At 41.9% G+C, this 24,097-nt stretch overlaps 1 protein-coding gene across 1 annotated transcript in view; it reads right to left on the reverse strand.

The window, feature by feature from the left end:
- Nucleotides 1-18,364, reverse strand: part of SETD2 (SET domain containing 2) — a 62,091-nt gene extending 43,727 nt beyond the window's left edge. Inside the window, exons 1-4 of the mRNA XM_006104138.3 lie at nt 18,272-18,364; nt 8,256-8,271; nt 1,856-6,198; nt 3-134 (exon numbers count right to left, since the gene is read on the reverse strand). Of these exons, the coding sequence (XP_006104200.1) occupies nt 3-134; nt 1,856-6,198; nt 8,256-8,271; nt 18,272-18,351 (4,571 nt within the window). The 5' untranslated portion in view covers nt 18,352-18,364. The remainder of the gene's footprint in view (nt 1-2; nt 135-1,855; nt 6,199-8,255; nt 8,272-18,271) is intronic.
- Nucleotides 18,365-24,097: the final 5,733 nt, after the last annotated feature.

Genomic DNA, 24,097 nt, shown 5'->3' on the forward strand with positions numbered 1-24,097 from the left:
ACCATTCGATCATGAGGAGGCGGTTGAGGCAGTCTTCCCCACAGGCTACTTCACCTTGAGCTCTCTCCTCTTTAGAAAGAGGTGCGCACTCGCACTGCATCCGCTTAATGTCCCGATGGGACTTATTCTTCTTTCTATTGGGTAAAATTTTATAAAAACCGGTTAAACAAACCTCCTGGCAATGACACTGCACACACAATCAAACAATGTGCTAACTCTCATTAGCTTCACACTCAATGATTCCGGTTACCTCAATCATTCAAAAGGAAGAAGACATCCAATCACCAGGATTTGTGAGACGGGAACATGACTAATTATTTTGCAAAAAAGATGAGAGGCAACATGAACCCTGGCAGATGGGACAAGGGGTAAGTTCAAGTCTGTCACTTTGTACTCAGCCCCTATTCCCTAGTCCAGGTCAGCTAAGCCAGGGATTTTGTGCAATTTCACGTGTTAATACTCAACGTTTGGCTCAGGAGAAAAACAGGAAAACCCATGAGTACCAAATAGTGACATTGCTCATTAAAGAGTTTAAAAATCAGTCCTCAAGGATGAACAAATAACAGCTGAGACACAGGCTGAGGAAGGAAGGGAGTTGCTAAAAAAAAAAAAAAGTTTTAAATTAAGAGTTTAACTCAAATCTTTCAGCAACATCACATTTGTACAAAATCCTACTTACAAGAAAAATGAACTATTTAAAAAAGAATTTAAACCTCATTTACAAATAAACGTAAATGAATATAACTGTAGGAAATCCTTTACACCAAAGGGGGGGGAGAGGGGAAGTTACTTTTAAATAGAAAAAAATTTCTGATGAGACCTAACTTTACAATGAGATCTTTTATCTCATCCACGATATAAAATAAAGCCCTGGCCAGTTTGGCTCAGTGGATAGAGTGTTACCCTGTGAACTGAAGGGTCCTGAGTTCAATTCTGGTCAGGGGCACATGCCTGGACTGCGGGCTCGATCCCCAGTAGGGGGCATGCCGGAGGCAGCCGATCAATGATTCTCTCTCATCATTGATGTTTCTCTCTCTCTCTCTTCCTCTCTGAAATCAATAAAAATATATTTAAAGAAATAAAAATTCCTCATCAAAAAAATTTTGAATACTTAATGGGATGGCAAGGTTAAACTAGAGGAGAAATTTCCATAAGGAGAAAGTGGGTAGTTAGAAAACTACAGATTTTTTTTTAAAAGGCAGATTCAGCATATATTTATATTGGGAAAATGAGATTAGTGCAAGGGGTGAAAGCAAGCATATGAGAACTTCTGGAGTAAGTAGAGGAATATGTTTTCATTACTCCTATTCTCATTATACCTTGTTTCATGTTAGGGATTTGTGGCAAACCATTTTAACATCTATTCTAAAACATCTGTTTTGCTATTGCCAAATTTAACCTATTAACAATAGACTAAAAAGCCTGACAAACCCATATTCTATCCTAGTTCCAGCTGTACAAAGTAAAGATACTTCATTCTGAACTTTTTTGAAAAGTAGAGGGAAAAAAATCGAAACTAACTACTTTTTACTTCTCTAAGAGTAGACTATTTTAGTGCGACTTAGTTTCATTTTCTGCCAGTTTCACATGTAAAAGGAATTTTTTAAAAATTTGCTGGCCTAAATTATACTTCTAGAACTATAAGGTAACGAGACAAAAAAGAAAATGAGACACCCCTCCGGGGTGGGGGGGGATCTAAATAAGTAAATACACGTTAAAAATCTACGTTTTAGACTTTTCTATTTATATTTTACCATGCAATTACATTTCCTACAATGAAGGTCATATATTCTGAATTGTTGAAAACTAATGTTTTAAAAATGTTAAAATTTGTCAGATTATTAATGATGTTTACCTTTCTGTTAAATAAACATTTTCTTCAATCAGATCAAAGTAACAAGGCATCTTCCCCTGCTTGGCGCATTCCTTCCACCGCTGGGGGTCTCTGAAATCCTCCATGACACAGGAAGGCCCGGCCAGCGCCGAGCCTGGGGGCGCTGCCGTCTCGCACAGCTGTGCCTCCACTCGCACCTTCTTTCTGTCCTGAAGCTCACCATCACTTTCAGAATCACTCTCCAATTCCTGCCTCCTTTTTTTAGGAGGCCCTCTATCTTTCATATCATTTTTTTCTAAGTTTTTTGAAAGAGCTTTCTTGTCATTTATGACTAATGAGTCCTTAATGGAATTGCTGCTTATTTCAGGTGCTTGCACTGACCCCTTGTCCTGCTGAAGGGATACAAAAAATTTACCGGACTGGCTTGAAAACTGCGATCCTACCCGAGGGTCCCAATTCTCTTCCTCTTCACGATCATCTGTTAAGGAATCTGGTACCTGACCTTGAACTCGATCATACACAACCCCAGTTCCAGGAGGTCTACCTGCTGACCTGGGATCCCAGTAGCCATTGCCTTGCCAGGAACTCCGTGTCCCAGCATAGGGCTCTGTGCCCTGCTGATACTTGTGTCCAGCACGGCCTCCGTAGCTGCTGTCCGGCTGCTGGTACGTGGTCGTCGGCTTTTCTTGTGGAGAGAAGTCCCAGCCCATGTTCCTGAGCTCTTCCGATGAATGGAAGCCATCCACTCGGGAGATCTCGTAAGAGGAAGAGAAGTTCAATTCTGTTCTTCCCAGTCTACTATCTGGCCTATCAGGGAAAGGGGTCTGTTGCCAACACTTACTTTGAACATCTTCAAAATCATCAGAATAAAGTGGCAGCTCCTCTTGCCTGGCAGCTATTTTGGCTCTCAGTGTTTCTTCAAAACCTGGATGACCTCCAGGGTCCGACTTCACATCAGAATGACTTGTGCTATCAACTCCGTCACTCTGAGGGTGAGCAATTTCAGTCAGGTGGTTGTCTATCTGTTTTCTGCTCATCTGAGTGAAACACATTTCTGAACTCTTCTCTGTTCCTTTATGAAGGAAGAACTTCTCCGTTTGAGGACAGGCTTTACTTGCTATGCTCTCAAATTTTTCCTCATATGAATGCCTCCTTGGCTCCAATCTCTCATCTTCCCAGTGGTCAGAATAGTGTCTGTAACTGTGACTGCTCCGAGAAGAACACGGACTGGTTTCTTCCATGGGCAAAGTCGAATTCTTTGGCACAACCACCACCGACTGAAGACGGTTCCTGGGAATACTGCTGTCGTCAGAATCTGTCTCTTCCGAATCGCTTTCATCACTTGAACTTTCAGAGGAACCAGAATACTCTTCGTGAACAGTAGACACGACCTCTGAGGCATGACCACTACTGTCACACTTTAAGGTGTATGTCATATACTCGCTGTCTTCCGTGGTTAAATTCAACTCACAAGAAGAAAATACAACTTCTGAATCATCAGAAGTGTGTTCATGTCCTCTTCTTCCTTCTTCATCTAAAGAGATTTCTGGTCTTCCTCTTTTGTCAGGCAACATGCTATTCCCTTCTTCTTGAGCCTCATGCAGACATTTCCCAGATAACCCATTATTATGCCTGTTTTCCCAGGAAGCAACCCCCCTACCTAAAGCAGGAAGGCCACTGCCTACTTCTAGCATTTCTTTTTCTCCATGCTTTGCAAACTCTGTGCTTTTACTCTTCAGAACAGCACCCAAAACTGGAGATGTGTTCTCTCCACACTGCAAGAGAGCTAAACTGTCCACTGTTATTCCTGGTGGAAGACTCTGAAGAGATGAAGCAATGCCTGAACTCTCTATAGGTTGATATAAATCATCAAAATGATTAACAGAAGCCGAACTAGCACTACCAACACTCTTATATTCCTTACATGCAAATTTTGAGTGCTGATCTGTCAGACTTCTATTATCACATATAACTGTTTTTGATTTCAAATGCACGTTCATAAAGCTATTTGAAGAAATCTTCCTAACTGGAGGCTCAGTATCTTCAGCTGCAGAATGACACGAAGAAGGGTTGTTGTCATTTGAAGCACAATACACATCTGAATCTTTGGTTTTACAGCTAGAAACTCTCATATCAACTGGTTCTTTAACTACTGTTTTGCAGTAATCTACAGTCATAACAGGCGAAGACATGAGTTTATCTTGGTGTGGTGACACCGGAGGTTCTGTTTCTCTAAATGGGCTTTCTGCCTTACTACACTGCATGCAAGTATCGTCCAAGTCTTTTTCTTTACAACTGTCAATGTTCTGAAATCCATTTGATGAAAGCACACATGCTTTGACCAAAGAGGATACCTCCGATCCAGTCACACTGTCATCAGAAGACATCAAGACAGTGTCAGTTTTAGAAGTGCAAAATGTTACCAAATCAGATTCTGCATCAGGAGATCCATTTATATTTAATTCCATGGGACAGTAACTTCTTAACTGATCATTCTTCACTTTAGGTAAAGAATCTAATTCCTTAATACTATCATGGCTATCATGTCCTATAAATTCAGATTTAAAAATAGGCGATTCTTCTAGCTTTTTAAAAGCTGGTGAATCATTTAATCGATTTGATAGAGGAGGAGATCCCGTCTTTTCTCTTTCAGGAAGTTTACTAATCACTCTGACTTCACTACCCTTTGAACAATGAGTCTGTAAACTAAACGAATGAGTGTGTTTGATTTCCTCAGTTAATTCTGCACAACAGAAAGAATTTTTTGATTTATCAGATTTGGATATAGATTTTGAAGGAGCAGATTTATAACGGGAAGCACTGTTTTCGTGCTTGGAATATGATGACCCCCGTCGGAATCCCAGTTCATTAAGGGGAGAACAACACCTTTTCGTTGCTTCATTTTCTGAAGTCCTTCTGGATTCTCTTTCTGGTTTTGAAGAATGCTTCCCTCTTTTCTCCATCTCTGAGTGAGATTCAGTTTTGCAGTCCCGATCGGATTTAGAATAGGATGATGCCGCCCTTGGGTCTCTGTAAGAGGAATGGGATGAGGTGCGCCTTGAGTGTGTCTTTTTATACTCATCTTCGGAATCAGAACTCTCTCGTGCCCTGTTATCCGTATGCGGCCGAGAATAACGTGCCCTTTCTCGATAAGGGGAACGGTAGCGACGATCAGAGTCATAATAATGGGATCGTTCTGACCGGGAGTAAGATAAGCTAGTTCTAGAGCCTCTGTCAGATCTAGAACGAGATCTGCTTCGCCTTCGCTCTCTCTCTGATCTACATCGAGAGGACATATACCGAGTGTCTCTTTCAAGTTTTGAGTAACTAAAATATTTATCATCTCTTTCTGTTTTAGATCGTGAAGATTTCCCTAAATCCTCACTTTTTAAAGGTGCTAAGCTCTTTTTTGAATCTCTTTCCTTTTCAATGCTTGCTGGAAATTTTAAATCATGTGATCTCTGACTTGAGGAAGTCCGGACAGAATCTTCATCAGATTCTGAACCAAGAAAGGTGCTTTCAGATTGTGAGGGTTTCTTCTTAGAACCTGTCTTTCTCGAGCTCAGACTCCTCTTAGAACTATCTGGACTTTCCTCCTCCTTCCCAATATGGGAATCTTCTTTTTGTGAGGGAAGATGTGCTTGCTCACTCAAAGTCGGAGCTATGTGTTCTTCTGAACTATGAGATACAGTGTCCTGCTTAGTGTCCACTTCCGAAGATTCCGGTTCAATTGTAACTGGTGGTTCCTTCAAGGCTCTAACTGCTAAATCTACCGGTGCTGTCATCAGAACCATTATTGGTGCATGTGGCAAGGCCACTGGCTCTGTTATTGGTGCTGGTGGTGAGGGTACTGTGGCTTGGGGAGGTGGAGGAGGTGGAGGAGGTGGAGATGAAGGTGGTGAGTCTACAGTTGTTGATTCTGCTATGACTGCTGGTAACGGTACTGTGGGCGGAGGTGATGTCACTGGTGTGGTCGCAGCTAGCAGTGGCCTGGATGTGACATGAAGCAGATGTTTCTTAAAATGAATTTTTCCCAATTCTACCCTTGATTTTGGTGGGGAAGAGTCTTCTGCAGTAGATAAGGTCTCGCCAACATCCATTTTAATTTTAGGGGTCAAGTCTACTTGAAGAGGTACAGCTGGGGAGGTTGGAGTATCACTTTGCTTGTCATTGCCAAGCGCAGTCAGAAACCTGTTCGGCAAAGTTTTCTTTGTAAGGCTGAAGCTGAATGACACCTTCTGTCGTCCCTGTTCCTCCAAATTAACTTTCGTCTTGGTGCCTTTGGGCAAAAACCGACTAGAAGCAACACCTTTGAACACCGGTCCTTTGATGAAACCTGTTTTCTGCACATTTTCAATCTTTGCCTATAAATGAACAAAACAAGCAGTTACTACTATAACAAAGTTACTTTCAAATGGCTATCATCACAGTTTTAAACATCAGGGAAATTAAGTCTTTTGTTTTTTAATGACAAACAGTATAACTTTCAATAAGTACTTTAGTATTTTTTTTCTTTATTGTCTTTATTGATTAAGGTATTACGTATGTGTCCTTATCCCCCCCCCCCATTGCCGCTGCACACCCCCCCCACCCCCCATGTCTGTGTCCATTGGTCAGGCTTATATGCATGGATACAAGTCCTTTGGTTGCTCTCTCCCTCTTACCCCCATCCTCCCCCACCTTCCCTCTGAGGTTTGACGGTCTGATCGCTGCTTCTCTGTCTCTGGATCTGTTTTTGTTCATCAGTTTATGTTATTCATTATATTCCACAAATGAGTGAGATCATGTGATATTTATCTTTCTCTGACTGACTTATTTCACTTAGCATAATGCTCTCCAGGTCCATCCAGGCTGTTGCAAATGGTAAGAATTCCTTCTTTTTCACAGCAGCATAGTATTCCATCGTGCAGATGTACCACAGTTTTCTAATCCATTCATCTACTGATGGGCACTTAGGCTGTTTCCAAATCTTAGCTATTGTAAATTGTGCTATGAACATAGGGATGCATATATCCTTTCTGATTGGTGTTTCTAGTTTCTTGGGATATATTGCTAGAAGTGGGATTACTGGGTCAAATGGGAGTTCCACTTTTAGTTTTTTTGAGAAAACTCCATACTGTTCCCCACAGTGGCTGCACCAGTCTGCATTCCCACCAGCAGTGCACGAGGAGTACTTTAGTATTTTTAAAAATTAAAAACATACTCCAAAATTTGGAAAATAATAAAGCCCCAAGTACCCACCTATGTTCCACAACCGAAGCCTCCCATCTCACTCACTGTACAGATGAAGTCTGAGGCCTTTCTGCCTTCCCTGCCTTGGCACACTATCACTCTCTCTGCCTAGGCCCAACCCATCAGGCCACGCTGATGTGCAGTCTGATCCTACTATATGAGGGACAACTACAAATATAATTTAAGAAGACTTCTCCCGCCCTGACCAGTTTGGCTCAGTGGATAGAGCATCGGCCTGCAGACTCAAGGGTCCCAGGTTCGATTCTGGTCAAGGGCATGTACCTTGGTGGCAGGCACATCCCCAGCAGAAACGTGATAGACGTTTCTCCCTCATTGATGTTTCTAACTCTCTATTCCTCTCCCTTCCTCTCTGTAAAACATCAATAAAATATATTTTTTTTAAAAGAAGATTTCTCCCTCCATTATTAGCCAAACCACCAAAGGAAAGTTAAAGGCATAACCTAGGGTGTAGCCCAGAACTTCAGAAAAATCGACAACAGACCCAAGCCTGAATTAAAGATGGACCATTGCCATCTGCAGCATTCTTCTAGTAGATGTTCTCTTATCAACTCTGGCTGTTTAAGAGAATAGCTTTCCCCCCAACGTAGTAAAAATCTAAAACCAGCTTTCGAAATTATACAGTGGCCATTCAAGTGGAAAAGTATCTTCACATGCATTCCCACAGAGCAGCACTCAAATACTTATAAAAACAGATTCCACTTTTCAAAATAAATCTTCCCTGGAAGCTCAGTCCGTGAAAACAAGGTGAGAAGCGGCCTCTAGCCTGGCGGGTGTGGCTCAGTGGTGGAGAGTCAACCCATGTGCTCGGAGGACACTGGTTCAATTCCTGGTCGGGCACATGCCTGGGTTTCAGGCTTGATCCCCAGAAGAGGGTGTGAGAGAAATAACTGATCGATGTTTCTCTCACCCTCCTTCCTCTCCCTTTCTCTAAAAGTCAGTAACATATTTTTTTGAAAAAGAAAAGAAACTCCCCACAGCTGCCGGCTTCCTTTATCTTGCCTAAAGCTCTGGAAGTGCTAAAATTTAAAAACCATTTCCTTGATATATATAACGGCCCTCTCTAACCAAAATTAAACAAAAACCATTACTTCATTTCACATTCCAAATAGCAAAATTTTAAATGGTTTCAATTCCACAATTACTGAATAACTAGTTAAATTATACTTACCTCATTTTCTTCTTCTCTGTTGTCATCCAGCCAAGAAAGCATGCAAAAGAATAAAAAGAAATCATAAATACTTAAAACCAATTGAAATGAAAGTTGTTTTTTTAATTAAAACTTAGGATACGTACAACCTACAGTATATTCTATATGGACTATCCATTCCTTCATGGCCTCGGGTACATTTTAACATAGCAAATATTTGTTTTCTATGCTAGGTGCTAGAAATAAAAGGTGAAAAAAGCTGCCCTAGATAGAGCACTGGCCCATGGACTGAAGGGTCGTCGGTTCAATTGCAGTCACGGGCACTTACCTCGGTGGCAGGCTCAATCCCCAGCCTTGGTCAGGGTACAGGCAGGAGGCAAGCAACTGATGCGTGTGTGTCTCACGTCAGTGTTTCTCTCTCTCTGTCTCCCCCCTCCCTTCCATTTTCAATGGAAAAATATCCTCGGTGAGGATTGACAACAAAAAAGGTGAATAAAGCTGAGCCCCCTGCCCTTAAAAAGCTTATAGCTATACATACAAAATATAATTTTGTTATAAAAGTAGGTACAAGGATAGAAATATGCTCAGTGCAAAGCAAAGAGTAAGATCAGGCCCAGCCGGGTGGCTCAGCCGCCTGGAGCAGCATCCGTGCAAAAGGTTGTGGGTTCAATTCCCGGTCAGACACCAATTGGTGTTTCTCTCACATCAATGTTTCTTTCTCTCTCTCTCTCTCTCTCTCTCTCTCTCTCAATCAGGAAAAGCAAATCCTTGGGTGAGGACTAAAAAGAATAAGTTTAGTGAAAGGACAGGAATACAAAGAATCCTCCCTAAAAAAAATGTAAATTTTTGAAAAATTTATTTGTAGGAAGACTGGGCAAAGGTACAGAGATTAAAACATAAAACTATTCATGTGCAAATAGACCCTAACAACTCCTATTAGCAGGTGTAAGTGTAAAGCAGGAAGAAGCCCTTAGTCAGGTGGAGGAGGAGGCAGTGGCCAGGCCCAGAGGCCAGGCTTCTCCTGAGGAGAAACGTATTTGATAAGTCTTATGGGTCATGGTTCTCAAGCCTCTTCGGTGTATATTCAATAGTTTCTTGCTGAGGGCAAGGTCTACCCCTCTGCTGCACATCACAGCACGCCTCTCCTGAGCTCCCAGTTCCCAGTTATGTCCTAACGAAGGTAACCACAATGACTCAGGAATCCAAAGCCAAAGGTCTGGTGTGCACACGTACCCAAGGGCAGACGGGGAAAGGAGAGCTACAAAGGACATAAGACTGACAGCCAGGTTTATATGCTAAGCAGGTGACTCCAAGCCGCTTGTGGCCCACAACAAATATTTTTGCAGCCCAGCCAATATAACAGTAAGAAACATTTTAATCAGTATTTTTTAACTTAATTTTTACAATATCCTGTTATACATAATTATTAATAATGAACTACAACATTTGCTAATGACTGATGACTACAATCGTGTTGCATTCATTTGCCTTACACACAGGCGCACCATTTCTCCCCACTAATACCAGCAGCGAATATTTTAGCAGCCGATGGCCATGAAGGAATGGATAGCCGATGTCATTAGTCTTGACCTCACTTGTTTGGTGTGCACAACAGGAAATATTTCGCCTTCGGAGAACAAGAAAAATAGGTTTATTAGCGTTACGCTGATTCATTTGTGCAGTTATTCAGTGTCTGGTAAGTTAATGTTCAAGAAAAAATATTCATTTTTATTAAAATGTCCTATTATTTTATGTTAACGATGACTCATTTATTTCAGTCCTTTGTATTCAGCATGTCTCTATTGAAATAAACCTACATTTCTAGGAAAATTGAAGCTTTTGGGGTTTTTTGTGGCCCACATAAACTTAAACCTTGTTTATTTGGCCCATGTTAGCCTTTGAGTTTGACATGCTTGCTGTAGGCTATGTTGCAAGACTGGAATACATATATATAATAATCTGTTTTAAATGGCCCTTAAAAGAAATGTACAAAAAAACCTTTTCCCAAATGTAGGCCTAACGCCACCATAATTCAGTTCATTCACCAGTGTCTAAAGTAGCCATACAAAACCAAGTAAAAAAGGGTAAAAAAAACAACAACTTAGTAATGAAAGCTGAAGCAGTGCCTAGGCTAAACACTTTTTTCTACTCCATAGAAACGACTCAAAATTTCACAGCCGTGCCCTGGCTGGTTTTGCTCAGTGGTTAGAGCATCAGCCTGCGGACTGAAGGGTCCCGGGTTCGATTCCGATCAAGGGCATTTGCCTGAGTTGCAGCCTCCATCCCCAGGAGAGGGTGTGCAGGAGGCAGCCAATCAATGATTCTCTCATCACTGATGTTTCTCTCTCTCTCTCTCCCTCTCTGAATATATATAAATACCTGTAGTCTTCAAGGCATCACATACGTTAAAAAAAAAAAATTCACAGCCGAGATGAAACAGCTGTATTTCATCCGTGCCGTGGTGTGCGTTTCCTCACGTCACACCTTGCAGATGCATCGCACCAGCAACAGCATCCCCGTGGAGGTGGCAGTTTTTCCTCTTAGTGATTCATAAACTCATGTGTCTCACAACCCATGCACTAGATCTGATTTAAATCCGCACACTGTGGAGTTTCCCAAACACTTGCAGTGCCATCTGTGTCTCTGCTCCCCTCAGTGGGCACTCGAGAGCACCCATGCTGCCTGCACGGACCCTGCACAGGAAGTGCTGGAGCTCTGAGACGACGGACCCTTCCCCACCTCAGCCATTTTACTCTCAACAAGCAAATGAAGAGAAAACCCTGACAAACTGTGAAGAAAGGAATCACACGGTCAAAGGGCTGAAGAGACATTGTACGTGTGGAATTGGCTGGGGGGGAGGTTCATGTCAGAAATCAGACAACTGCTAGACAGAGATGGCAAGACATATCCCATAACTTGATAATAAAATAAAAAGTTTACAATAAAAAGGGTATAAGCACATCGAAAATTTGGAGAAAATATCAAGTTTTTCATCCTAAGGGCATTTCATGTTAATAAAGAAAAGGCAAATTACAAACAAACAAACAGCGTCAGGGCCGGGTTAGCAGTCGTGTCTGAAACGGGACAGAAAAGGACAGAAAAGGGCAGTGCAGCGCCCACCTCACAGACTCTGAGCACGCTGGAAGAAAGGAGTCAGATCTTTCTAAATTCATACTCACCGATGAGAATAAACTACATAAAACGAGACCCCATGACAATATGAAATTGCAGAAGAAGGGAACTGTGAAGAGGCAGAACTCAGAGCGAAGACAGGAGAACTGGTTGATAACAAAAGGCAGGCACTAGTGCCACCGAAGACCATGTGGTCAGTTACACAGAACGCATCCCAGCAGAGGCACAGCCAGTACACGGAGCCCTTCCCTTCTCAAGGACTAAGTGATGACCTTCACTGTGAGGCGAGAAACAGGATTTTACAGCTTCTTTATTTGTTTAGGTTTGCTTCCATTTTAGTGTTCGTTTCTTTTTTAGGTTTCTAAACCTTTGGTCTCAACAAGCACAAATGAACACATCTGACCTGAAGGAGAAGCTGGAACTGCACTGAAGTCATGCGTGTTTCGACATTTATACACTTGGCCACTTACAGTGCCAAACATTCAAGACTTAAATTTAAACGCCTCAGACAGTCAACGATATGGAAGAGCACGTCAAAAAGAAAGTCTTCAGAAGAAAAGCTTTTATCACAAAGAATCACATCTACCTAGTTCCCTGCTTAGTTTATGGTCGTGCACGTGCACGTTTGCAAACCTCTTTTAAGCAGTTAGTCCTTCAGGAGCCCAAGGTTTTGATTGGGCAATAGGTGTCCAGCTGACTACCATGAGTTAGCTGGGCTTAAGGCTACTGTGGCATACAATCACCGATTACCCAATGGCTGTTTTAGAAAGGCAACTCTGTGAACTGTAAGTACAGTACTCTTATTGACCACAAGGCTGTCTGTTCAACAGTTACTAAGGATCTACCTTTCTCACCCTGGCCAGTTTGGCTCTGGATAGAGCGTCGGCTGCAGGTTGAAGGGTCCCAGATCTGATTCTGGTCAAGGGCACATGCCCAGGTTGCAGGCTCGATCCCCAATAGGGGGCATGCAGGAGGCAGCCAACCAATGATTCTCTCTCATCATTGATGTTTCTCTCTCTCTCCCTCTCCCTTCCTCTCTGAAATCGATAAAAATATATACTTTAAAAAAAGGATCTACCTTTCTCTCAAGATAGTGTTAGTTCTGTAAAGGCAAGAGGTCAAGTTCACACACAAGGAATTTCACACTTTACTTGAATATGGTATAGGATATACAAAGTAACTATAATACAATGTAAATAATTGCCATAAATGAAAAGGCTAATAAGGGGCTTTCTTTTAAATTTTCCTTTTTTCAGTTCATCCTACTCTCACTTTCCTGATTTCCTGCATGATAGCACATCTTCTTTAGTATTAATTACTTTGCTTACTAGCATGGTAATATAACATGGCAAAAACATCAAACTTCCGTGATACCTAGGTTGCAATCCTGTTTCTACCATTTACTAACACTATGACTTGTGCCACTCAATTTCCTTTCTTACTCCCCTAGATGCCTAGCCCCAATTTCTGTCACTACCATCTCCCTGATCACTATTTAAAAAAAAAAATGTTTTGCCCTCCTGCTTGGCTCAGTGGTTGATCGTCAACCCAGGAACCAAGAGAGCACTGTTAGATTCCCAGTGAGGGCACATGCCCGGGTTGCAGGCTCAATCCCCAGAAGGGAGCGTGCAGGAGGCGGCTGATCAATGATTCTCTCACCACTGATGTTTCTATCTCTCTATCCCTCTCCTTTCCTCTCTAAAAATCAATAAAAACATTTTTTAAATTTTTTATTTATTTCAGAGATAGCAAGCGAGAGAGAAACATAGGTGAGAAACACTGCTCAGGTGACTCCTGCACACGCCTGCCGGGGACTGAGCCCACAGCCCAGGCATGTGCCCCCTGGGATCGAACCGGTGGACTCCTGGTGCATGGGACGATGCTCAACCAACTGAGCCACACTGGCCAGGCTCCCTGACCACTCTCAGACGATGATCTCACCACTGAACTCAGTGTCCTCTCCCTCTTGCCTTCCCAAGTATTTTCATTTCCTGCTTATTGCCTTTCTTCTATGCTTTCTGTTTCTCTCTCCATTCTCACTGGCCATTCCTCCTGAGTCTTATTTGTTGGTCTTCCTATAATACCAGATGTCTTCACATTACAGTCCCAAAACTTTTCTCTGCTTGTCTTCCTCTTTCTTCTCCATCTACTCTTTTCTCTCCTACCTCATCTCATCCAGATCCAGGGTTTTAAGCACCATCACTTGGTCTGGCCCTGCCAAGGCATTAGGGTGAGTTAATTAAATGTTTGGCCAAATAGAGCGGGCTAATATTAAGTTGACAATTTTGTATGGTCCAATTCCGGGTCAGGGCAAATGCCCAGGTTGTGGGCTCCATCCCCAGAAGGTGCAGGAGGCAGCTAATCAATGGTTCTCTCTCATCACTTATGTTTCTATCTCTCCTTCTCCCTTCCCCTCTGAAATCAATAGAAATATTTTTTCTTAAAAAGAAAGAAAATAAGCATAAATAGTAAGAGCCTTGCTTTTTTTTTTTTTTTAATCCCCAGGTCTTCATAAGGTGCACAGTAAATAATTTTGAACAAATGAGGAGTAGAGATAAGAGATGAAAGGTAGAGCCCTAACAGGTTTGGCTCAGTGGATAGAGGGTCAGCCTTCAGACTGAAGGGTCCCAGGTTCGATTCTGGTCAAGGGCATGTACCTTGGTTGCGGGCACATCCCCAGTAGGGAGTGTGCAGAAGGCAGCTGATCAATGTTTCTAACTATCTCTCTCCCTTCCTCTCTGTAAAATAATCAGTAAAATATATTTAAAAAAAAAAAAGAGAGAGAGAGAGAGAGATAACAGGTAGAGAGACTGCAAATGGCAAAAAATATGGAGTAGCCACAGAGGGCACAAGGAGTTATTGACACTTAACTGTAGTCTTCAGGCCAGTGCCAGGTGGCCAACTTTTGTTACATATCCAGAAGTACGTAAATTGAGACTAAAGTTTAGAAACTTTTACAGCAATCTGATATTTACCAGTGATCAATATGCTTATACATTTTTAAGCTTTTTATTTTTAAATAATTACAGATTGACAGGAAGTTACAGAAACAGTAGCTCTGTACTCTCATCCAGCCCCCTTCCAATGGTGACATCTTATATAGCCATATTCAAATATTAAAACCAGGAAATTGACATTGGCACATTACTGTTAGCCAGACTAGATCTTATTCAGTTTACACCGTTGTTTTTAACCTGCATTCATATTCATACCTGTGTATGTGTGTGTTCTATGCAATTTTAGTCCATGCATATAGATTCACGTAACCACCACCACAATCAAGATACATGACTGGGAACTGAGCTCACAGGCTGTACGGAAACATGTTGGTAGGCTGGATTTTGCCAACTAGCCAGTTTGCCAACCCCTGTTCTAAATCGTGCCTTTTACAAAATCAAAATATATGCATTGATGGCCTCAAAGAAATTACTTTAATAAACCTAGGCTTAATCTATAACCTGAAATTTCACTGAAACAGAACAATGTCACTTACTTTCCTCAAACTTTCTCTTAACGAGGACAAAAAAATAAGAAAATTCACTAACAGGGAAATTTCAAAGTATGACCTAAGTTCTTTTTGGAAATATTCGCCAACCTTGTACCAGTATACCTTCTGCCTCTGTAGTACCGTAAAATGAGCACAGGTTTTAACAATTAACTGTGAATAATGCAAATTTCTGAATCAGAGAATCATTACGTTAACGTCTTAATGTTGTACGACTTAGGCTAGAGAAGAATGGTCCCATTTTTCCAAACAATTCTTTAAGTAGAGAAATCATCCACGCAAGTTACACGGAAATTTCTCACTTCAAAGGAACCATAATTGCATAACCTCTTGTGAATCCACAACCACCTGGATTCCCTAGTGTTAGCAGTGAGGAACGATAGCTCTTGGGCATCTTATGCTCCCACAAACATGGTCATTATTGCTCATGGGAGCCCTGTCTGTCTGTCTGTCCAGAAACCATGACTTCAAGTCCTATTTTCCTTTCCTTTCTTTTCTGATTCACTGGACTCTCTATTTCTTGCGCCACCTCCTGAGCCACCTAACCTAACACTATGGTCACCGCGGACTGGGACTACCTCACCACCTGGACAGTTTGCACCGAAGCAAGACAAAAGTAGCGCAGGCAGCAGCACAGTAGTGTGTGACTTGAGAAAGGCATAAAATAAACATTGCCCCTCTCCACAGAAGGCAAATTATCTACAGTAAACAGATAAATCTCGTTGAGGTAGAATTAAATATTTTGTTAGAAATTGGTGAAAATGAACTCCTGAAGTTTTCCCCAAGGTTAACTATAACAGGCATACTCTTTAAGCTTAAGTTGACCATGTCCATTAAAAAGTAAAAACAAAACTTTATTGTCACAATTATGACAGCAGATCAACAGCAGTTTATTAAGGAAGAATGTCAACATTGAAACAACCAATGGTAGTTGAATATAAAACCAGCGTTTCCCCAATCACAGCACTGCTTGCACGCATTGGAGAAACAAGGAGACCACGAAGAGATAGCTGGTGCTCACCTTCCTTTGACTACTTTTCTTCATTATTGGAGAAGGTAAGCTCGGTGTCAGAGGATATAAAGTTGGGGCACAAGTTGGAACCTGGCTGTGAGCTGGGCATATGCTAGCTGCAAACCCTGATAGCTGTGTGTGTTTCTGTGACATATACAGATTGCCTCTGAATTCTTACTTTCATCATTACTACTTTTTCCATATAAAAAATGTTTTAAATGTGTTTGCAAGCAGGTGTATTTTTATAATTCTCCAACTTTTAAGATACTTCAGGTGGTTACTAATACAAAGCATAAAGAAGAGCTAACAGTGTATTAGAGCCTGTATAACCATTTACCCATTCCTTCACAAGGTTTAGACTTGTTTGGTTCTGTTGCTAGGACCTAAGGGATTTTGTAGTCCCATCTCCTAGAAAATCCAAAGACCACGATGAACACAATACAGTAGAGACTTATTCTTTTAAATGGAGGAATCCCAGTAACTAGCAGCTGGGTATATAGTAGTGCATGCTTAGTAAATGTTCCAGTTGACTTGAGTCTTCATAATGTTATTTCCACCACAGAAGTAGTACATAAAATATGCAGCTTATGTTATAGAGTTGAGATAGATACTCTGGTCTAGAGTTGATAAGTTAATGGAAGAGTTACATTTTTTAACCAGGCAATTTTAGAAAGCCTTTGTGTGTGCTCAAGGTCAGAATAAATGGATTTCAATATGCAGGGTTTTTGCAGCCCTGGCTGGGTGGATCAGTTGGTTGGAACATTGTCTCACAGATTGAAAAGGCTGCAGGTTCAATCCCCAGGTAGGGTGCATATGGGAGGCAACCAATCAACATTTCTCTCTTTCTCTTTCTTTCTCTCTCTCTCTCTCAAATCATTTTTAAAGGGTTTGTGCAGCTATCTACATAATTTATAAAAAATGTTAGCTCTACTTTACATTAACACAAAATTCATAAAAATTTTAAACCTGACATGCATCAATCTGTCAACTAAAGTAGAGTATGTCATGAATAATTACTCACCAAAAAATAAATAAATATTCACCAAGAGGCTAAATATCAGACAAAAGACTCAAAATACAAGTCACTAAAGCAAATATTGGTGGTTACTATACAACCCTCCCAGAGAGACCCTCACTACACCTGGCAGAAGCGAGTGCGAGAACAGCTCTAGTCGGAAAGCAGAGTTGCTCCAGGTTCTGTCTGGCCAGCCCACAGCAAGCTCCGACCTCCTCCGGCCTGCCAGCAATATCACTCAGACCAACACCCACACACCCTCCCAAGGATATTTTCACTTGTGAGATGTTAGCATCTGACAGAAAAAGCATTCTAAAATAAAAAGCATCTATCTAATTCAGACCAACTTTAAACCTCCATCTAATGGCCAATGTATATGCTCAGTTGGAAAAGACTAAAGTAATTGTTAGCTTGATTTAAAAAAAAAAGGCCCTAGCCAGTTCGGCTCAGTGGATAGAGCATCGGTCTGGGGACTGAAGGGTCCCAGGTTCAATTCTGGTCAAGGGCACGTACCTCGGTTGCAGGGTCCTTCCTTATGGCACGTGCATGAGACAACCACTCGATGTGTTTCTCTCACATCGATATTTCTCTGTCTTTCCCTCTCTTCCACTCTCTCTAAAAATCAATGAAAAAATATCCTCAGGTGAGGATTAAAAAATAATAATTAAATTTTTAAGAAGGGGAGGCTACCAAATTCAACATAAAGTACATTATACATGAATTCCAAAGCTAGGGGGTACAAATACAAACAACATTTTATTAGCATACAATAACCAAAATCTACACAAGGTAATAATTGTCTCTCGTTGGAATCCATGGAAGCAGACTGTCGAATATAAATCCAATTATTAAAAACAACAAACCTACTGAGTGTTCAGTTGGCCAATGTGTCGGCCAATTTCAAACCAACCATTTTCAAGAAACTGCACTTAAATGCCTTAAGTTTTCTCTTTAAAATAACCAAGCAACTGCCTGACCAGCGTGGCTCAGTGGTTGAGCATTAACCTATGAACTAGGACAGGAGGTCATGGTTCGATTCCCAGTCAGGGCATGTGCCTGGGTTTGGGCTCAACCCCCAGTGTGGGGCGTGCAGGAGGCAGCCAATCAATGGTTCTCTCTCATCATTGTGTTTCTATCTCTATCTCTATCTATCTCTCCCTCCCTCTCTGAAATCAATAAAAATATATTAAAAATAAAGTAACTAAGCAACTAATCAAAGTAGGGCAGAATGAAAATTCTTTAATCCATCAGCACCATGGCAAACATTAAGTATGGACAATAAAGTACACTTTTTTGAAAAAAGAAAACGGTATAGGAGTCAAACTCTAAATAAAATGGTCAAAACACTATCATAAATTACCAGACATACTCACCCCAGGGGGAAACAGATTTGAAAGGAGACACCTTCCACATAGCACAACATGTCATAAGGCCCTTTTAAACTGCTTAACATGATAACCAGACACCTTAAGAAAATAAAACAATATAGTAAATCCATAGTATAGTATAGTGCCTATTAAAAAAACGATGAGCACATCATTTATGTAAATGCAAACATGATACCATCAGTAGAAGAAAGCGGTGTGTATAGTAGTAGGACTCCATTTACATGAAAACAAACATCAGTCCTGGTCGGAGCATCGTCTCCTTATCCACACAAATCAACAAGAGGAACCGTCTGGAGAGGTGGAGCAGGGAAGAGATGTTACGGGTAGATTTCTACCTTTTTTCTCTATAAACACCTGTACTTTCTTACCCTTTTGCAACAAGCATTTGTTGTTTTAGTGATTTAAAAAAGAAACCATTTCGCCGTGGCCAGCTGTCCTCAGTGGCTAGAACATCGGCCTGCGGACTGAGGGATCCCAGGTTCAATTCCCAGTCCAGGGCTCATATCTCCGTCGCAGGCTCACTCCCGGCCTCATCCATGTGCAGGAGGCAACCAGTCAATGTGCCTCTCTCACATTGAAGTTTCTCTCTCTCTTCCTCTCCCCCTTCCACTCGCTCTAAAAATCAATGGGGGAAAAATATCGTTGGACGAGAATTAACAAAAAAAATAAAAGAAACCATTTTAAACATAGCGTTGTTTCTAAAATATCACACTTAAAGTTAGTACAAAAAGATCATAGCAAAGTACCTCCTAGAACTTGAATTTAAAGCTCTATATTCAGATATTAAAGAAAAAAAGACTAAGAAACATGACAATTAAGTGAAATATGTAATCCTAGACTAAAATTAAAAGACACTATTGAAAAAGAGAAAAAAGACACTATTGGAACAATAGGCAAAATTTAAATATGAACTATATACTAGTATAAGGTAATCGAATGTTAACTTGTATGAATTTGATTACTGTATATTAGTTATCTAAGAGAATGACTGTTCTTAGTTAATACTATGAAATATTCAGGGATGAAGAGTCATGTTTGCAATTTATACTCTCAAATAGTTTAACCAAAAAGAAACAAACACGTATATGTCTTTTATATAGGAAAATAAAGCAAATGTAGCAAATTTTCAATTACTTGTTAATCTAGACAAAAAGTATATGGGAATTCACTACACTATTCTTGCAACTTTCCTGCAAGTTTGAAATTTTTTCAAAATAAAAGGTGTTTTTCTTCCCTAAAGAATGAATCTCAGAAAGAAAAAGAATTCTAAAGCTGATTTTCAGTGACTCTGGGTATAAATGGTTCAGTTTCCCATATAAATAATCTCTCAGGGTCCTAATAATTACCTAGTGCATTACAAAATAAGGTACTCAACAGTACTCTGAAAGAATTTTTAAAAATGACGAAGCTGGTCAACTTCTGATTCTGTAGCCCAGTCGAGTCATATTTTGCCATCCAGAATATGACTACTCTAGCTTCTCTGCAAAAACTGACAATGCTCATGGAACACTGAATATCAGGGTCAAGAAAAACTATTCTATCTGTTAAAGAGTAAATCATAATGAATTTCATTTCTTAAAAGGGGGAATAGATTAAATCTAGTCACGATAGTAAAAGGTAGCAGAAAAGATTTGGGAATACCAACGTTCCACTAAGGAAATTAGGAAAGTATGATTGATAATCTGTATGTACAAAGTGTCTTAACCATTGGAACATTTCTTAGGAAAACACAACTGTATCAACAGTTGCTTCATACCCTGCTAAAGAAATAATGTATCAATAGGAGAATCGTCCGCCTGAAATCCAGAAAAGGCCAGCACAAAACAGAAAAGGACATGAATGCTGGAGGGATGTACTTCATCCTAAGTACAGGGGAGTTCATGAGGCTTCCTATACTTCACCAGAAAACCCTCCAAGTAATATTTTGGCCTCCCATGTACCTCAGTAGCCCAAAAAGGGAACCCTGGCCTGTAGAGCCATACCTCAATACTACAAAGATATTTCTCTCTTATAAAATAACAAACGATTTTATTCATGTACTGTATACAAAGCTACTCAATGTCTAGACCAGCGGTTCTCAACCTGTGGGTCGCGACCCCTTTGGGGGTCGAATGACCCTTACACAGGGGTCGCCTAAAAACATCCTGCATATCAGATATTTACGTTACGATTCATAACAGTAGCAACATTACAGTTATGAAGTAGCAACGAAAATAATTTTATGGTTGGGGGTCACCACAACATGAGGAACTAAATTAAAGGGTCGCAGCATTAGGAAGGTTGAGAACCACTGGTCTAGACCATATGTGGAATCTGGTGATTGCATTATGAGACTTTCTCCTAGTTAAGCTTTCTATGGCATCTCTCTCCCCAATGTAGCCAAGGGGAATTATGAGAACTGTGAGAATTTATCCTCACAGCTTTATATCTTATTTAAAAATACTGAAATATTTTTCCACTTAATAAACTTTAGTTTTGCCAAATTCACCATGCTTTTCAAATGAGGGTGCCTTGTAAAGTAGTTCTTTCTAGCTGCATCTTTCCATCCAATATTCATCCTAACTCTTAAATCCTCATAAAAACCTTTGCAGAAAATGCTATTATGATCCCCACTTTACAAATAAGGACACCAAGGCAGAGTCATAACAAAACCTGTCCTGGTGAATACTGCTGTTAAGTAAAAAAGGTAAGGTTCTAAACCAGCAGTTATTGGCTCCAGAGCCCAGAGGTTTAACTTTTTTGTGCCACAGGCCATTTTGGCAGCCTGATGAAGCCTGTGGATGCCTTCCCAGCTTAATATTTTTAAAAATGTGTAAAATAAAATACATGTAATTACAAGAGACCAGTTACATTGGGGACCAAAAAAACTCCCCAAATGTGTTATAATAGTATAGTAATATGCTTCTTAATCTAGTGGTGGATCTCATATCCACTGTAATTTTAATGTAATGATGAACATAAATCACATTTTGAGGTATCTACAATAAACACAACCTATATATAAAAAAGGCTAATATTCTAAGTGTCCGACCCGTCACTATGACATGCACTGACCACCAGGGGACAGATGCTCAACACAGGAGTTGCCGAGCTGCAGTGACTTGGCAGCAGCGGTTCTCGGGTGACGAACCCCGAAACCAGAGAGGAGGGAGCCCGAATCCTTGAGGCGCCGTGCGATTCCACCTTCGGCCGTGGGTCATGTTGTTGCTGGGGCACTACTGCCCTGAATCTGGCTACTGCACACATGCGTTTGCGTTCCACACCCTGCACAACAGCAACTGTGCAGAGTGCCTCTCCCACTCCGGGGCCTCTGGGGGTGGGGGTGGGGGGGTGTTGTCAGAGAGCCGGTTTCGGCTGATCCCCGCAGGCCAGGCCTAGGGACCCCACCTGCTGGAGGGACCCTGCTCACTGCAGATGCGGGGGAGGGACTGCAGGAGGTTGGCTCCAGGGCATGCCTGGCCCTTCTCCCCATCCCAGCCCCGAGCGAGGGCCACCTTCTAATCAATTTCCTTTCAATGTTACTTGTATATTATAAAGAAATCTGTGATCTGTACTAGTAGACACACAGGTACTGTTAATAGTACTGTAGTGTGCTGTTTACATTAGTAATTAAAAGAAATGCCAACTTCTTGTTAGGTATTAGTGAAGAGGTAATTTCCCCCTAAGTTTATATTATTTTTAAAATATCCACATTAAGACCCCTAACACTGCACACTATAACAATCCTCTCAACACTGCAGTTTAAAAGGACTCAACCCGGGCCCTCTTCCCACACGGGACCCCTTGATGACCCCGTCCAGCCCAGTGGTTTTGAATACCACCTAAGTGATGACTCCGCACGTCACCTCTAGTCCAGGCCTTTCCCCTCAACTCCAGGCTTGGACATCGACACGAGCGTCTAACAGGCACCTCAAACTCATCACGTCTAAAACTGGACGACTGGTCTACTCCCCAAACTTGCCTTCGTGCGTCATCCTCATCATGGTTGACAGCAACTCAATCTAACTGCTCAGACCAAACACCTTGGAACCATCTTGGTTCCTCTCTCACATGCCACATCTGACCTAGCAACAAATCATATTGGTTTAATCTTCAAAATATATGCAGAATTCAACCATGTCTCCCCATCTCCTGTGACCACCATGGTACCAGTCACCACCAGCATCTCCCTCCTCGTTACTAGCCTCCCTGCTTCCACTATCGTTCCCCTGGCACACGGAGAGCCTTCTGCTCACACCTGTGAAAGCTCAGGGAGGAGTCCTTGTAGCAGCTCCAGAGACCTGTGCAATGTGCACCCCCCCAACCCAACCCACTCTTCCTCTTCCTGTTCGCTCCATCCTAGCCACACTGGCAGGACTCACCAAAGGCTTCACCTCGCTGCTGTGAGCTCCTTCTTCCCTCTACTTGGAGCGCTTTCCCACCAGGTAGGAACACGGCCACCTCCCGCCCCTTTAAGGCTCACCCGGTCACCTCATTTTAAACTACAACATCTTCCCCAGAAATTCTGGATCCCCCTTGCTGCATTTTTCAAAGCATTTACCTTTGAACATCCTATATTATTTTCTGTTTGCCATCCCTCACTAGCAGCTGCCCGCAGGGGCAAAAGTTTGTTTTGTACGCCCCATAGTACACCTGTGTTTGGCACAGAATAGACATGTTCTGCTCGAAGAAGAGCATCTCTATCGCTGCAAAGGACTTGCCTGTCTCTAGAAGAGTCCCGTGGGGCCTGACCAGCTCTAAGGTGCAGTGTCCTCAACACCTGGGCCTGGGCCTGCCCAGCAGCAGCCACCGGAAGCAGATCCGCAGGTGCTCACAGCCACTTTCACCTGACACAGAACCTTACGCCACGGGAAAGGCCAGGTCTGACAGCTGTGCCTGATTCAAGAGCGAGCACAAGACAAACACAGAACATCAGGTTCCAACTGTTACTTCAAACTGATTTTACGTGTTTCGTGCCTCAATTTCTTCATGTATCTAAGAACCATTTCAAACAAAATCTAAAAGGAGCCCGTGGTCACTCCTTCCCCCAGCCTGTCACCGCCTCCAGCCGCCTCATCTCATCGGGCTGGACGTAAACTCCTCACTCCCGTTCTTCCTGACGCCCGGCCAGAAGCAATGCCCGTGCCACACTCTGTGCTGAGCGCTTTCCACACGTGATTCTCATCGATCCCCCCAAAGCCCTGAGGTGCTGCCATCACACACCTACTTCAAAGATGAGAAATCCAACTCGGAGAGATGAAGCCACTTGTCCAAGGTTCAACTAGCGCTCAAACCCAAGTGTGACTGGAAGTCCTATTCTTTACCCCACACTATGCTGCGCCTCTCTCCGTCTGATACCCACCACCTCACAGGGCTTACTGTCACTTCACTTCTCTAGGCTTCAGTTTCTGCATCTGTAAAACAGGGGATGATGTCCAGGATGCCCATCGAGATCCCCTCAGTTCTCATAATAGAAAACACTTTATAATCCTTTATACAGCCCAGGCAGGTCCGTACGCACACACATTTCAGAACTTACTTAGTCCCTGTTAGCAATCCAAAGCAGTGGCAACAGAAAAGCAGAGAAAAAACTGTAAGACCTGATGTAAAACAACAAAAAGTCTCGATTCCTCTCCACTCATGTCTATCAAGATGCACTTGGGTCTATTTTTCCACAGGGTATGAAGAATCATGTTTTTCATAATTAACCTGGGAAGGAGCTGGAAGCAGGCACGCACGGTCCCAGGCCTGCCCCGCTAGCCTGCACCGCACAGGTGAGCAACGGGAGCTTTACTGGGTCACGACTTCTGTTCTTTTAGGCTTTCCAAGCCC

Source organism: Myotis lucifugus, unplaced genomic scaffold (genome assembly GCF_000147115.1).
Source record: "Myotis lucifugus unplaced genomic scaffold, Myoluc2.0 scaffold_547, whole genome shotgun sequence".
NCBI classification, from domain to species: domain Eukaryota; kingdom Metazoa; phylum Chordata; class Mammalia; order Chiroptera; family Vespertilionidae; genus Myotis; species Myotis lucifugus.